This window comes from Argentina silus (assembly GCF_951799395.1).
Source record: "Argentina silus genome assembly, chromosome: 17".
Classification (NCBI taxonomy): Eukaryota; Metazoa; Chordata; class Actinopteri; order Argentiniformes; family Argentinidae; genus Argentina; species Argentina silus.
This window is the reverse complement of record NC_139671.1, coordinates 1,737,636-1,752,953: the sequence shown is the minus strand read 5'-3', so window position 1 is coordinate 1,752,953 and position 15,318 is coordinate 1,737,636. Positions and strand designations below refer to the sequence as shown.

The 15,318-nt window shown below is 49.2% G+C and overlaps 1 protein-coding gene across 1 annotated transcript in view; it reads left to right on the top strand.

Annotated features, from left to right (window-relative positions):
- Positions 1 to 12,115, top strand: part of cep85l (centrosomal protein 85L) — a 53,906-nt gene extending 41,791 nt beyond the window's left edge. The window contains exons 5-14 of the mRNA XM_083689443.1: positions 5,240 to 5,325; positions 6,314 to 6,431; positions 6,748 to 7,050; positions 7,297 to 7,449; positions 8,411 to 8,565; positions 8,731 to 8,848; positions 8,942 to 8,992; positions 9,083 to 9,193; positions 9,928 to 10,129; positions 10,613 to 12,115. Coding sequence (XP_083545569.1) covers positions 5,240 to 5,325; positions 6,314 to 6,431; positions 6,748 to 7,050; positions 7,297 to 7,449; positions 8,411 to 8,565; positions 8,731 to 8,848; positions 8,942 to 8,992; positions 9,083 to 9,193; positions 9,928 to 10,129; positions 10,613 to 10,776 — 1,461 coding nt within the window. The 3' untranslated portion in view covers positions 10,777 to 12,115. The remainder of the gene's footprint in view (positions 1 to 5,239; positions 5,326 to 6,313; positions 6,432 to 6,747; positions 7,051 to 7,296; positions 7,450 to 8,410; positions 8,566 to 8,730; positions 8,849 to 8,941; positions 8,993 to 9,082; positions 9,194 to 9,927; positions 10,130 to 10,612) is intronic.
- Positions 12,116 to 15,318: the final 3,203 nt, after the last annotated feature.

The following is a 15,318-nucleotide window of genomic DNA, read 5'->3' as shown; positions in this document are numbered from 1 at the left end:
AGATAGATAGATAGATAGATACATCAGATAGATACATCAGAGATAGATAGATAGATAGACAGACAGATAGGTAGGTAGGTAGGTAGATAGATAGGTAGGTAGGTAGATAGGTAGGTAGATAGGTTGGTAGATAGATAGGTAGGTAGGTAGGTAGGTAGATAGGTAGGTAGGTAGGTAGGTAGGTAGGTAGGTAGGTAGATAGGTAGGTAGGTAGGTAGGTAGATAGGTAGGTAGGTAGGTAGGTAGGTAGGTAGGTAGGTAGATAGGTAGGTAGGTAGATAGGTAGGTAGATAGGTAGATAGGTAGGTAGGTAGGTAGATAGGTAGGTAGATAGATAGATAGGTAGGTAGATAGGTAGGTAGATAGATACATCAGATAGAGAGATAGGTAGGTAGATAGGTAGGTAGGTAGGTAGGTAGGTAGATAGGTTGGTAGATAGATAGGTAGGTAGGTAGGTAGATAGGTAGGTAGGTAGGTAGGTAGGTAGATAGGTAGGTAGATAGGTAGATAGGTAGGTAGGTAGGTAGATAGGTAGGTAGATAGATAGATAGGTAGGTAGATAGGTAGGTAGATAGGTAGGTAGATAGGTAGGTAGGTAGGTAGGTAGATAGGTAGGTAGATAGGTAGGTAGGTAGGTAGATAGATAGATACATCAGATAGAGAGATAGGTAGGTAGATAGGTAGGTAGGTAGGTAGGTAGGTAGATAGGTTGGTAGATAGATAGGTAGGTAGGTAGGTAGATAGGTAGGTAGATAGATAGATAGGTAGGTAGATAGGTAGGTAGATAGGTAGGTAGATAGGTAGGTAGGTAGGTAGGTAGATAGGTAGGTAGATAGATAGATAGGTAGGTAGGTAGGTAGATAGATAGATACATCAGATAGAGAGAGAGGTAGATAGGTAGGTAGGTAGGTAGGTAGGTAGGTAGAACCCTGCATTAGTGTGTGTGTGTGTGTGTGGATAGATGGGGCAGGCCAGGAGCAGCTGTTGCTGTACAGTAATTGCTGTAAACGAGTGTGTTGATGGAGACACACAGAGGGATGACATCACACACACACACACACACACACACACACACACACACACACACACACAGAGGGATCACTGTGAAATACTGTTTTAATGTGATGATGAAATACTTGATGCTGTTTAAACCTGCCCTAAAGCTCAACACACACACACACACACACACACACACACACACACACACACACACACACACACACAGGGATGTCACTGTGAGCCAGGACAGAGACCTCTCGGCCTGTCCCAGGATAGAGTGTTTGGACAGGGACTTCCTCTCTCTCCAAGGGCAACTTCCTGTTTGGGGACACTGTGGAGATTTGGTGCTCTGCTTTGGTCTCCCCTGACACACACACACACACACACACACACACACACACACACACAGGAACACACACACACACACACACACACACAGAAACACACACAGGAACACACACACACACACAGGAACACACACAGGAACACACATACACAGGAACACACACACACACACACACACACAGGAACACATAAACAGGGTAAATGCCAGCCAGCATCCGTTCACTAATCTGCTACTGTCACAACAGACCTCAGTAGGAGACCCTCTCCTCTCCTCTCCTCCTCCTCCTCTCCTCCCCCTTCTCCTCTCCTCCTCCTCCCCCTTCTCCTCTCCTGTTCCTCTCCTCCTCCTCCTCCTCTCCCCCTTCTCCTCCTCCTCTCCTCTTCCTCTCCTCCTCCTCTCCTCTCCTCCTCTCCTCCTCCTCTCCTCCCCCTTCTCCTCTCCTCTTCCTCCTCCTCCTCCTCTCCTCTTCCTCCTCCTTCTCTTCCTGTCCTCCCCTCTTCCTCCTCCTCCTCTTCCTCTCCTCCTCCTTCTCCTCCTGTCCTCCCCTCTTCCTCCTCCTCCTCCTCCTCTTCTTCTGTTCTTCGTTCCTGTCATCTCCCACTTGTGTCCTCTGTCATTCAGACCCACTGGTTCTGGTGTGTGTGTTGTGATGATGATGATGGTGATGATGGTGAGGATAGAGGATGACCTTATTGAACATGTTAGGAACCCCCCCCCCCCCCACATACACACACACACACCCTTACCCAGTCTGTCTTGTCCCAGCATAACCTAGCCCCCCACACACACACACACACACACACACACACACACACACACACACACACACACACACACACACACACACACACACACACACACACAGCTGTTGTGGAAACTTCCTGGGTTGTGTTTGTTATCACTACTATGGGCCATCTCCCATGGGGCGCTCTATTTACCTTACTATTGGGGGTGTGTGTGTGTGTGTGTGTGTGTGTGTGTGTGTGTGTGTTATTAATAGGACTGAGTTATGTGAAGTAGGCAGAGAGGGATGGGGGCACCTGGTTCCTATCATCATGAGGTGTGTGTGTGTGCGCGTGCATGTGTGTTTGTGCGTTTGTGCGTGCATGTGAGTGTGTGTGTGTGTATATATATATATGAGTGTGTCTGTTTGTGTGTGTGTGCGTGTGTGTGTATATATGAGTGTGTGTGCATGCGTGCGTGCGTGTGTGTGTGTGTGTTTGTGCATGCGTGTGTGTGTGTGTGTGTGTGTGTGTGTGTGTGTGTGTGTGACTGCAGGCTGATGTATGGGTGTGTGAGTAGAGGAGGTATTTTTACTCTGGCGAGAGACTCGAGGAAGCAGACAGACTATTTTAATGAGGCCATTACTGGGGGGGGGGATTTCTGAGGGGTTACGGGGGTGGGGTGGGGCATTGTTGAGGGGTTACGGGGGTGGGGTGGGGCATTGTTGAGGGGTTACGGGGGGGGGCATTGTTGAGGGGTTACGGGGGTGGGGTGGGGCATTGTTGAGGGGTTACGGGGGTGAGGGCATTGTTGAGGGGTTACGGGGGTGAGGGGGGGGGGCATTGTTGAGGGGTTACACACATCTGATAAGAGAGACGTTGTGAAGGCAGGAATTGTGGGTATGCAGAATGCTCTTATCACTGGTGTCCACTTCCCACCTCACACACCACACCAAGGACTACTGAACCCAGGCCCAGCCCAGACTAAACCCAGGCCAAGCCCAGACTAAACCCAGGCCCAGCCCAGACTAAACCCAGGCCCAGCCCAGACTAAACCCAGGCCCAGCCCAGACTAAACCCAGGCCAAGCCCAGACTAAACCCAGGCCCAGCCCAGACTAAACCCAGGCCCAGCCCAGACTAAACCCAGGCCCAGCCCAGACTAAACCCAGGCCAAGCCCAGACTAAACCCAGGCCCAGCCCAGACTAAACCCAGGCCCAGCCCAGACTAAACCCAGGCCAAGCCCAGACTAAACCCAGGCCCAGCCCAGACTAAACCCAGGCCCAGCCCAGACTAAACCCAGGCCCAGCCCAGACTAAACCCAGGTCAAGCCCAGGCCAGGCCCAGACTAAACCCAGTCCAAATACAGTGCCACTTATGGTGCCTTGAAATAGGGGGACTATGTATAAAAACATGTCATTTCTAAACGGTGGAACCAAGATGGACACAAACACCATCAAAGAAAAGCTGAGAATCTCTACTTTCACCCCGTAGTTAATCTCTACTTTCACCCTGTAGTTAATCTCTTTCACCCCGTAGTTAATCTCTTTCACCCCGTAGTTAATCTCTACTTTCACCCCGTAGTTAATCTCTTTCACCCCGTAGTTAATCTCTCCTTTCACCCCGTAGTTAATCTCTTTCACCCCGTAGTTAATCTCTTTCACCCCGTAGTTAATCTCTTTCACCCCGTAGTTAATCTCTTTCACCTCGTAGTTAATCTCTTTCACCCCGTAGTTAATCTCTTTCACCTCGTAGTTAATCTCTTTCACCTCGTAGTTAATCTCTTTCACCTCGTAGTTAATCTCTTTCACCTCGTAGTTAATCTCTTTCACCTCGTAGTTAATCTCTTTCACCTCGTAGTTAATCTCTTTCACCTCGTAGTTAATCTCTTTCACCTCGTAGTTAATTGTTTGACTTAAATCCAAACTTTTGGAGCGTAGAGCTAAAAGAAGAGAAAGCTGTTTTCCCTGGGCAGGGTACTGTGTACGTCTGGTCACCACGGTGAGCAGCAAGTGTTATCTGATGTTCAGGTCCTCATGTACGGGGTTTCCCAGGGGTTCAGGCATTCTGCAGGGGTTTTTGAAGTGTCACACTCTCCATACAAGTTCTCTCTATCCCTTTATATGAAACCAGCCCTCTCTCCTCTCTGAAGAGGAAGTAGAATCTGAATATGAATCAGTGTCTCTTTTTCCCCCTCCCTCCCTCCCTCCCTCCCTCCCCCCCCCCCCCCCCCCCCTCCTCCGTGCCTCTGTTTTAATGGGTCCTAAGGACATGCGTGACCCAACACAACCCTTTCAACGGCCTGTTAACGGCGAACCGTGACTGTTCCTCACCAGCGCTGCCCCCCTAGCCACCCCCCCCCCCCCAGCCATCTCTGCCCCCCCCCCATCTCTGCCCACCCCCCAGCCATCTCTGCCTGTTGGCGCCTGTTGGCACCTGCCCCCCCCCCCCCCCCCCCCGGCCCTTGTCATGCTATAGAGGAGATTAGTCACTCAATAATGCAGCTATGAAGAGGCCTCCAAGACACCCTCTCTAGCACGCCGTGTGTGTGTGTGTGTGTGTGAGAGAGAGTGTGTGTGTGTGTATGTGAGAGAGAGAGTGTGTGTGTGTGTGTGTGTGTGTGTGTGTGTGTGTGTGTGTGTGTGTGTGTGTGTGTGTGTGTGTGTGTGTGAGAGTGAAGACAGATGGTATTGTGTAGATCAGCATTATCACAGTGAATAATGGACTAGGTCAGACAGAGCTAGTCTGTCATCACTGCTCCCGGGGCTGTACATGTAGACAAGGACTACATGGATGAACAATGCTCATCTTTAGGCTAATGCTAGATGCTATTGTTTATGCTAACAGTAAATGCTATTGTTTATGCTAACAGTAAATGCTATTGTTAGGCTAATGCTAAATGCTATTGTTTATGCTAACAGTAAATGCTATTGTTAGGCTAATGCTAGATGCTATTGTTAGGCTAATGCTAGATGCTATTGTTTAGGATAACCTCTCAGTTAAACTCTAGATTTGATAGGTATGCATTTCTGTGTACAAACAAATATTCTATGACTTTGAATTGACATTGATGATAGTGATGGTGGAGGTGATGATGATGATGATGGTGGAGGTGATGATGATGATGATGAAGAGCTAACAAGGCTGTGTGTGTGTGTGTGTCTGATTCGTAGATGCTGGGAGGAACATCTCTACCTGTGAACACCTTGGTGAAGATCAAAGAAGGGCTACTGAGACAGAGAGAGCTGGAGATTGACAGGTAGACACACACACACACACACACTCACACACACACACACACACACACACTCACAGACACACACACACACTCACACACACACACACACACGCACACACTCTCACTCTGTCATAATCACCTCCTCCCTCTGCTGACCTTGATCAGATATGCAGCCACACGTCTGAGGTGTCCCCTTTCAGAGTGGCGGTGACAAGCCTGTGTGAGTGTGTGTGTGCGTGCGTGTGTGTGTGCGCGCGTTAGTATTCCAAGCTCAATCCCCCTCCATTCATCAACACGGCCCTTTATTTTGCTGAAAGGCAGACACACACACACACACACACACACGATTATAAATATGACATTCTTTCTCAGGCAGTGGAGAGAGGAGATGATTCTGCTACCCTCATCACAGCACACACATACGCACGCAGGCAGGCAGGCACGCAGACACACACGCAGGCACGCACACACATGCAGGCACGCACACACACACACATACGCACACACACACACACACACGCACGCAGGCACACACTCACACAGATACACCCACGAGAAATGTGATTTCCAGCTAGAGGAGTTGGTGTCAGGCAGCCCTAATCTGAGCCCTGAGGACCCCCAGATAAGGGGAGCGTACATCACTAACACACCACTCATCTCCTACTCCTCATCTCCTACTCCTCACCTCCTCCTCCGGGTTTCATTACTAGTGCCAGCTTGTCTAATGAACTAGGGAGGCTGGTGGAGGTAGAAATCGGAGGATGGGCTCATTGTAATGCAGGGAACGGAATGAGGAATGGTATCAATTATGTGTCTCTGTTCCATGCTCATAATGGATACTCTGGAGGTGGCATGCATACTTGCCTTGAGCTCATGTACCTGATATAACCTTACCATGTACCTGAAGTTATACTGTATACTACCAGAATTGTTTTGTAGTGACAGACCAAAGCAGTAGATCACCTACCACGGTTTCATCATGATGTGTTGTTTGATCTGTGTTTGCCAGACAAAAGCAGCAGATCCTGCAGCTCCATGCCCGGATCAGGGAGAACGAGCTGAGAGCACAGCAGGTCCTCCAGAGCCAGAGGGGGCGCTGTGATGACCCCTACCTACTCAAAGCCAAGGTAAAACCTCACATACTCACTTCAGCCCTGACTGTACCATCAGCAGAGAAAGACAGAAAGATATTGTTGTTGTTGTGCTTGATGTCCAGCTGGTCTTGTTTTCGTCACCTGATCAGAAGTTGAGGTTTCGAGCTCTGTAACAGTGTTGGTTTATCCCTGACTCTGAGTTCTAGAAGTACTGGATGTCTGTCCCCTGTCCTCTACTCCTCCAGGAGTCTTTGTACGACTCTGTTGCCCCCCTACACCCCCAGATCCTACTCAGAGTTAGCTCTCTATGCTATGCTAACTATTCTCTTTCTCTCTCTCTTTCCTCCAGGAGTCCCTCTACGACTCTGTACCAGTCCCCCAGTCCCCCCAGCTCCAACTCCAGCTCCAACCCCAGCTCCAACCCCAGCTCCATCTCCAGCTCCAGCTCCAGACCCAGACCCAGACCCAGCCCCCGCCCCAGACCCAGCTCCAGCCCCAGGTCCTGGAGCGAGGCAGCCCGCTCCATTGTGACAGCACCGGGGATCTGGGTCGTAAGCTGGCCGCTGCTGAGCTGGAGGTCCTCCACCTCAACGAGTTCCTCAAACAGAACACCCAGAAATACACTGAGGACATCAAGAAGCTGGAGGAGAAGGTAGGCAGATCTGGTGGGGCGGAGGGTTAGGATGAGGAGGAAGGTGATAGTGATGAGGATGAGGATGTTAATGATAGTGATGATGAAGTTAAGGAGGATGAGGAAGAGGAGGATGAAGGTGATAAACTGTTATTATTGGGACTAGTATGTGAAGCGGTTTGCTGAGCCTTATAAATAGCCTCTGCTCTGTACTGCTGATACTAACGTTTTGACCCTCCTGCCGCCCCCCCCCCCCCCCCCCCACAGATGAAGACGCGGGACCGCTACATCAGCAGTCTGAAGAAGAAGTGTCAGAGGGAGAGCGAGCAGAACCAGGAGAAGCAGCAACGCATCGAGACGCTGGAGAAATACCTGGCAGACCTGCCCTCCCTGGACGAGGTCCAGACACAGGCCCAGCAGGTAACACACACACACACACACACACACACCCTCCCCTTCCCCCTCCCTGGACGAGGTCCAGACACACGCACGCAGGTAACGCACGCACGCACACACACAGGCAGACAGACCTGCCCTCCCTGGACGAGGTCCAGACACAGGCCCAGCAGGTAACACACACACACACCCCTCCAGACACAGGCCCAGCAGGTAACACGCACGCACGCCCGCCCAGCAGGTAACACACACACACACACACACACACCTGCCCTCCCTGGACAAGGTCCAGACACAGGCCCAGCAGGTAACACATGCACACACACACACACACAGGCCCAGCAGGTAACGCACGCACACACGCACACACACACAGGCCCAGCAAGTAACGCACGCACACACACACACACACACACACACACACACAGGCCCAGCAGGTAACGCACACACACACACACACACACACACACACAGGCCCAGCAAGTAACGCACGCGCACACACACACACACACATAACCACACAGTATCTACCATGCTCAGGATGGGCTAATGGAGACGCCCTGTTAGCATCCCTGTTAGCCTATCCGCTAACCCGTGCTAATGGACTGGAGGAGTTTCTCCATTACAGCCCAGTGACGCCATTAGCAGTGATTAGCTGTGATTAGCCTAGCCTACAGCGACCTGTCTCACATAGAGGAGCAGGGGAGTTCATATCGTCTGTTAATATAATAATGTGTGTCTGTTAACAACCTCCTTAATCAACATTAGGACTCCCTACGTGTCGGGCCTGTCTGGGCTGGAATGATAATTTGATACTCGTCAATTAACTGCATTTAATTTTCTGCAATAATGAGGTTGATAGTGGTTGTGTTTGTTGTGTAGTACACCATCTCACCACCAGGGGTCAATAAGAACCAGGCAATTACACACAGATAGGGAGCACTGTTTAATGTGTGTATGTCTCTCTCTCACTGTGTGTGTGTAGCTGGAGGAGGCCCAGGTGAAGGTGAGGGGTCTGGAGGAGACGGTGTCCAGCCTGGAGCAGAGACTCGAGGAGGGGTGTGGCCTGTTGCAGGAGAAAGAGGACCTGATTGAGACCCAGGCCAAGAGAGAGAAGGAACTGGTGAACGCTGTGCAGACGTAAGTGTCTTCTCCCCTCCCTCTCCCTCCCTCTCTCCCCCTCCTCTCTAATGAGATGTCAATAGTTAAGTTGTCCTTAATGATTTATTCATATGATGATGAACTCTGAATGTCTGAGTGTGTTGATGTTGTTTCAAGTAACGTCCCCCTCCCTCCCTCCCCCAGCCTGCAGGAGAAGGTGGAGCAGTGTCTGGAGGATGGGGTGAGACTCCCCATGCTGGACCTCAAACACCTGGAGGTGGACAACACACGGCTGCTGGAGCAGCAGGAACACTGCAGCCAGGTACACACACACACACACACACGTTATTCAGTGAGAGGAGTGTGTGTGTGTGTGGTACCAGATGTTTCTGACCTCTCTCTCTCTCTCCTCCAGCTGATGGACAACCAGAAGACACAGATTGACGAGCTCTCCCTGGAGCTGACGGTGAGAACCTTCTAGTGACCCTCAGCCTCTCTACTCTCCCCTCTCTGTCTGGAGAACGTCAGTACTTACACTGTGTGTGTGTGTGTGTAGTCAGCGGAGCGGAGGCTGCAGAAGGAGAGGGGTGTGTCTCAGGAGCTCCACAGACAGCTGCTGCAGAAAGAAGAGGACCTGGCAACTCTGAACTCTAGAACCTTCCAACAGGTACCTTATCTTACCTACCTGGCAACTCTGCCTAGACCCTTCCAGCAGGTACCTTACAACCTCAGAGCCAGGGGTGGTAGGGATGCGGCCCCCCGGTCCTCTGATCCCCTCAGGGGTTCTGAACACAGCATTCCACAGGCACAATCACTTCAGGGGACTTCCAGCCACACAAAATGGCCTCCGATAACAATAGGTCTGGGGAGTGACTCTGAATGAGGCTCCAACCAGCTGCCCTGTGTGGCTAGCATGTCGCTAACTATCATGGGATGTTGTGGTGGTGTCGTAATATTTTTTTACTACTTCTATTTTAAAACTTATTGTTGCACTACTCTGTGGCACTGTCACTTTTGCATTTCACTGTATACTTGTATGCATGTGACAAATAAAGAATCTTGAATGTGGTGGTGGTGTAGAGGGGTGAAGCTCTTGGTGATTCATGGCTGCTTGGTGTTCTGGAGGAGAGATTTGTTTAAGTGTGTGTTTGAACTGAGATAGGATGTTGATAACCCACATTAGACACTGAGGAACATGAGCACACACACACAGGCACGTACACACACACACACAGTAGTGTGCCACTGAACATCATGCAGTCATTAGAACAAATGTTTTGTAGCTGTCAGAGAATAACAATGAAGGATTACTCAGGGGAGAGAGAGAGAGAGAATATCGCCCTTGTGGTGTTCGGCCTGAGTGTGTATAGGACTTCACCCTGTGTGTGTTCGCTCCTCCAGAACCAAAGGCAGCTGGTGTTGGAGGACGTGGAGGAGGAGGGGGTGTTGGTGCACCCTCTGCCCAGGGGACAGGGCCCCGAGGCTGGCCCGCTGCTGAAGGAGATGTCCCTCTGTCTGCTGGACCTCAAGGCCCTCTGCAGCATTCTCACCCAGCGGGCGCAGGGCAAAGAACCCAACCTGGCACTGCTACTGGGCATCAAATGTGAGGACACTACACAAAGTACACTACATAAAGTACACACACACACTACATAGAGTACACTCACACCTCACATTCATCTCATCCCCACATATTCCTAAACTATATTCTCAGGTTCTGTGGAGGTAAATGATTTCAACTGAAGTGCTATGGAATTGGATTTATATGCACTTCCCCTCTGGCCTGGATGAGCTGCTTTTACTGAGAACACAGCAGGAGAGTTAGGCTGTCAACACACACACACACACACACAGGGAGTTAGGCTGTCAGCCTCCAGCAGAGAAGCTGAATACATTGACTCTCCCTTCACTCTGACTAGATAAAAGAGCTGTCACCTCCCTTCAACCCAATCACTGCATCTCTCACACACACACACACAGTTCAGAGCTCTTATCAGTTAGCAGAGGCTCAGTAGACCCAGACAGATAAGTCTCAGACACACACACACCCATTGTTTAAACTCTCTCTCTCCCTCTCCCTCCTCAGCAATGAGTGTGTCGGGGGAGGACAGTGACATGGCGGAGGTGGAGGAGGGCTTTAGGACCCAGCTGCTGGAGGCGGCTCAGCTCAGGAAGGACATTGACGACCTGCGGACCGCCATCTCCGACCGCTACGCCCAGGACATGGGGGACAACTGTGTCACGCAATGACACCCCCGCCATAGGAGGGCGCCGATGAGCCCTCACCTCTCCACCCTCCAGAAAGCACTCACTTCCTCCGAGCTCGCCCCCTCTCCCTCCTCCCCCCCAGGGCTAGCGTTTCACAGCCAGCGAGGAACCGGACTCCCCTCCCGGCCAGCTCGCCCTCTGATTGGAGGAGAATCAGGAAGAACAGTGTTTTGAATACAAAAGGGAAATAATAAACTAGGTACGGAGGAGAGACAGAGGGGGTTTGTTGAGTGGTTGGGCGTGAGGGAGGGAGACCCCCAGGGTGGTGACGGTGTCTCTGGGACCCCGCTGGGTGTCCAGTTTACAAGGGCCTGTCTCTTCACAGACAGGATTGTGGCGTTTCTAAAGACGATCGTGCTTCCTGTGTCAGAACGAACGCACCTTTTAGATCATGTACATTTCAGTTAAACCTGGAAACCCCTGTGTCGCTTAAAAGGGAGTGTGTGTGAGACTCACAACAACTTCCTCTTCATGCCCCTCCCACCCAGTCTCACCGGCCAGTAGGAATACAGCTCTTGCTGCTGCTCTGTCAAGTGCCTCTCTGAGTGACAGCTGATTCCACCAATCAGCAGTGCAGTTCCCCCCCCCCCCCCTCCCACAACCATCACCCACAGCAACCAGTGGCTCTCGCACACGCAACTCCACAACGTCTCTTTCTCCCCCCCCCCCGCTGCTGATACTGTTAGTCGCAGGTCGACACGCGTAGTGGCATTTCCCTTCCCAACATGGCCTCCCTCACAGGACAAAATGGCCACCCTCTTCCATTTCAACTTCCTGTTTATATCTGTTTCCTGTCTGTGTGCCTGTCCATATAGGGGCGTACGGTGTGACCTCCCAGGCTGGCAGCAGTCTGCAGAGCTTCATGAGGAAACTACCACAAAGCAATTGTACCTTCAGTCTTGCATTTGGCTGTAGACGTATTATTGTCAACGTCTTAACAATAAGCAATATTACTGACTAGTCGTATCGTTGGCAACCAGGTTATTATGTCAGGTCATATTCAGGTCTCTTTCTAACCAAAATGTAACTTCAGGAACTGTTTTCTAGAAGGGAATTACTGTAGTAAGACCATGGCTTCCATAGACACCAGTGGAGGCTGGCAGAGGTAGAAATCAGAGGACGGGCTCGTAATGCATGGAACAGATGCATTACGTAATGCATGGAACAGAATGAGGAACGGTCTCAAACATGTTCCATGCATTGCAATGAGCCCATCCTCCGTTTTCTACTTCCGCCAGCCTCCCCTGGTAGACACCCACTTTAGATTGGATCTGTAATTGAAGTGATTTCTAGAACATGGATAGGGCTGGGGTTAGTTCTAGAACATGGACAGGGCTGGGGTTAGTTCTAGAACATGGATAGGGCTGGGGTTAGTTCTAGAACATGGATAGGGCTGGGGTTAGTTCTAGAACATGGATAGGGCTGGGGTTAGTTCTAGAACATGGATAGGGCTGGGGTTAGCTGTGAACATCCCATGTACCTCTAATATGGAGTTTAGAATCAGGAACTTAATCATCGGAAGTGAACTGCTCAAATGTTCTGAAAAGGATTATTTGAAATCTGATTTCTACTTCGACTGTACGTCAGTGGAGGCAGAAATCAGAGGACGGGCTCATTGTAATACATGGAATGAGGAATGGCTCCATGTATTACAATGAGCCTGTCCTCCGATTTCTACCTCCACCAGCCTCCCCTGTATTCATACTTGTATTCATTATTGACACCTGCAGTGTGAGATGAAACAACATCAGCATCTCTTTCACACACACACACACACACTCGTGCTTCTACCATGGGAACCATTAGAGTAGAGTCACACTCCAGGCACTTGCTTCAGCTACTTTGAATGTTAATTCACAATGTAAGATCTACTCCAACATGCATCAGTTCGTCAGCCCTGACACCGCTGTGCTCAGGTGGGTGGAGCACAGGTAAATAGAGGCGTGTTCATGTTAATGAGCAGGCCAAGTGCCGTCAGTGGCGCTGAAAAATTCTGGCCTTGAAAATAGCACTAACATTTCAGACAGGCGTTAAAATCGAGCCCAACGCCTGTCTGTTGTTGCTCTTGTTCAGAGGAATGCTGATCCAACTGGATCTCCAACTAAAGAAATGAATTCTAGAACACCGACCATGACAACAAACCAACCATGACAACCAACCCACCGACTATGACAACCAACCAACGTCTGTTTGCTATAAAGTGATGAATGTTATTTGAATTGTATTCTTAAAACTTCAGATATTGTAATTCCTCATCCTGGTAACATGAAGTGTTCAAATGCCAATATTAATTTCCTGAAATTAAGTGTGTTTTTTTTTTTTTCTGCATGTTTCTTAATGACATGTTTTACATATTGTGGTTATTGTGTTTTGTTCTGGGCTTCGGCCAATAGCATGCGGGGTACAGAGGCATCCTGTTCCATGATCACACCAATCTTAAACATGTACAGGATGAATTATGGAACAAATGTTTCGGTAACAAGATGGTTTCGGGGAGCGCTCTACGAAAACAATGTACTATAAAACTACGCAAACTATGCAATTTCACACGCGACACCAGCTCCTCCCGCGCCTCCTGCTCCTCCCGCGCCTCCTGCTCCTCCTGCTCCTCAGCCGATAGGAGAAGCGACTGTTCATCTGTGCCTTTACGTAACTATGCAGCAGAGCTAGCGAGACCCTCACGACGCCGCATGTACAGGCTTCAGCTCGGCGGGCTAACTCTGAACCGAGGGTTCGAACCCCGGTTCCACCAGACTGAAGGTCATTATAAACGCCGGACGTATGTTGACAGGGACATCGCTAAGCCATGTTATATACTGTATCCACTCAGGTAAATACAGACCATAATAGTCTCCTTGGAAGAACCTGAGGAAGAATGTAGCCTACTGAGAGACACTGTAGGGTCACAGTGTGGTATCCATAGCGATGGGGGAGGTCTATAGTGAAGAGTCTTGTAGACTTCAAAAGGGAAAGGAGTGGTTGTCATGGGTTGCATTCTGGCTGTTCTTTGGAACAGTCTGGCTGAGCATCGGATCAGATCTCTATATCATGTTGATGTGGGTCCTGAGATGTTCCACACTTCTCCAGGTGTCGTCAGATCTGATGATCCGTGCAGCGCGACTGTTCCAAAGGCGGGTTCGGAACTCGACCGTGTTAAGAAGGGTTCTAGAACGTTCTAGACTGGTTCTAAAAGGGAACGGTGTGGTTGTCATGGTCGGTTTTCTGTGAACTGTGTTCATTTGTGTGTAATGCCGCATTCATGTGTGCTCGGAAATAGGAAACATTTTTAGACTTGGAAACTTGTACAAAGATGATACCAGAGATTCCCCACTGAGTATCAATCTACCAACACTTTAGGAAGCTCTACGCAAATAACTTGGAAGTTGTGAGTTTCCGAGATCACATGAACGCACCATAAAGACTATAGGCCACTGGCTGGCCTCTGTGACTAGGACTCTCTGGTTTGTAATAATGATGTTTTAAGCTTTTAGTTTTGCAGCTAGAATTTATGAATGCCAAAGGTCTATTTATATACAACGTTCCTAAAAGTATTAACAAGTATTTTTCAATTTTCCAAAAAAGTTGCATTTGATTTGTTATTTGTACAGATGGCAAATAAAATATTTTTCTAGAAACTGTGTGTGTTGTTTCTCTCGCCATAATGGTGGGGTTCTAGAATACAGCAGGCCCATCATTGTGGGGTTCTAGAATACAGCAGGGCATCGTGGTGGGGTTCTAGAATACAGTAGGACATTGTGGGTGGGGTTCTGGAATAAAGCAGGGCATCATGGTGGGGTTCTAGAATACAGCAGGCCCATCATAGTGGGGTTCTAGAATAAAGCAGGCCATAAGACAGACATGGTTCTATTCAGTGAAGTGTGTTTTATTGGTTTAGTTCCCAGCCTTGGTTGGTAATTGGCCAAGAACATTCTGAGATTTAAATGGATTTACTGCTGCAGTCTCATCTGAAGAGAACAGACATTCATTGCTACACGCACGCACATTGGGCTAGTTAAGACATTCAAATACAGACAAGCACAATCTTCAAGGCTGTGGAATAGTTTCACTTCATCTCATCTATTGAACGAAGCGCTCATAAAATCTTTCCAAGAAGAATTTCTACAGTCAAGCACATGAATCAGTACTCGAGTTCACTGGCAGTTCACTTCATATTACATGAGAACATCAAAAGCATGTTCACACAAGACATTGATTTTAGAAACATTTAAAAAATAAAATCAGGCCTGTTGTGCAATTATCATTTCAGAAGACTTAAAAAAGTTTACAATAACAAACACTCTATTCCACTTGGTTAAAAAAAAAGATCCGCCCACATCAAAGACACTAATTCCATCTATGTTCAAAGGAGGGGTCAGATAAATACAGTAAAAATGATTAAAAAGGATGCAGAGGTTGGGCAACATCTGTGTCTGTCTCAGTTAGCTAGTTAGCATTTGAGAGACAGCAGTGAGTTACTAGCTAGCCTGGGCTAGGCTAAGCCCATGTAGCAGCCAAGGGTAGCCT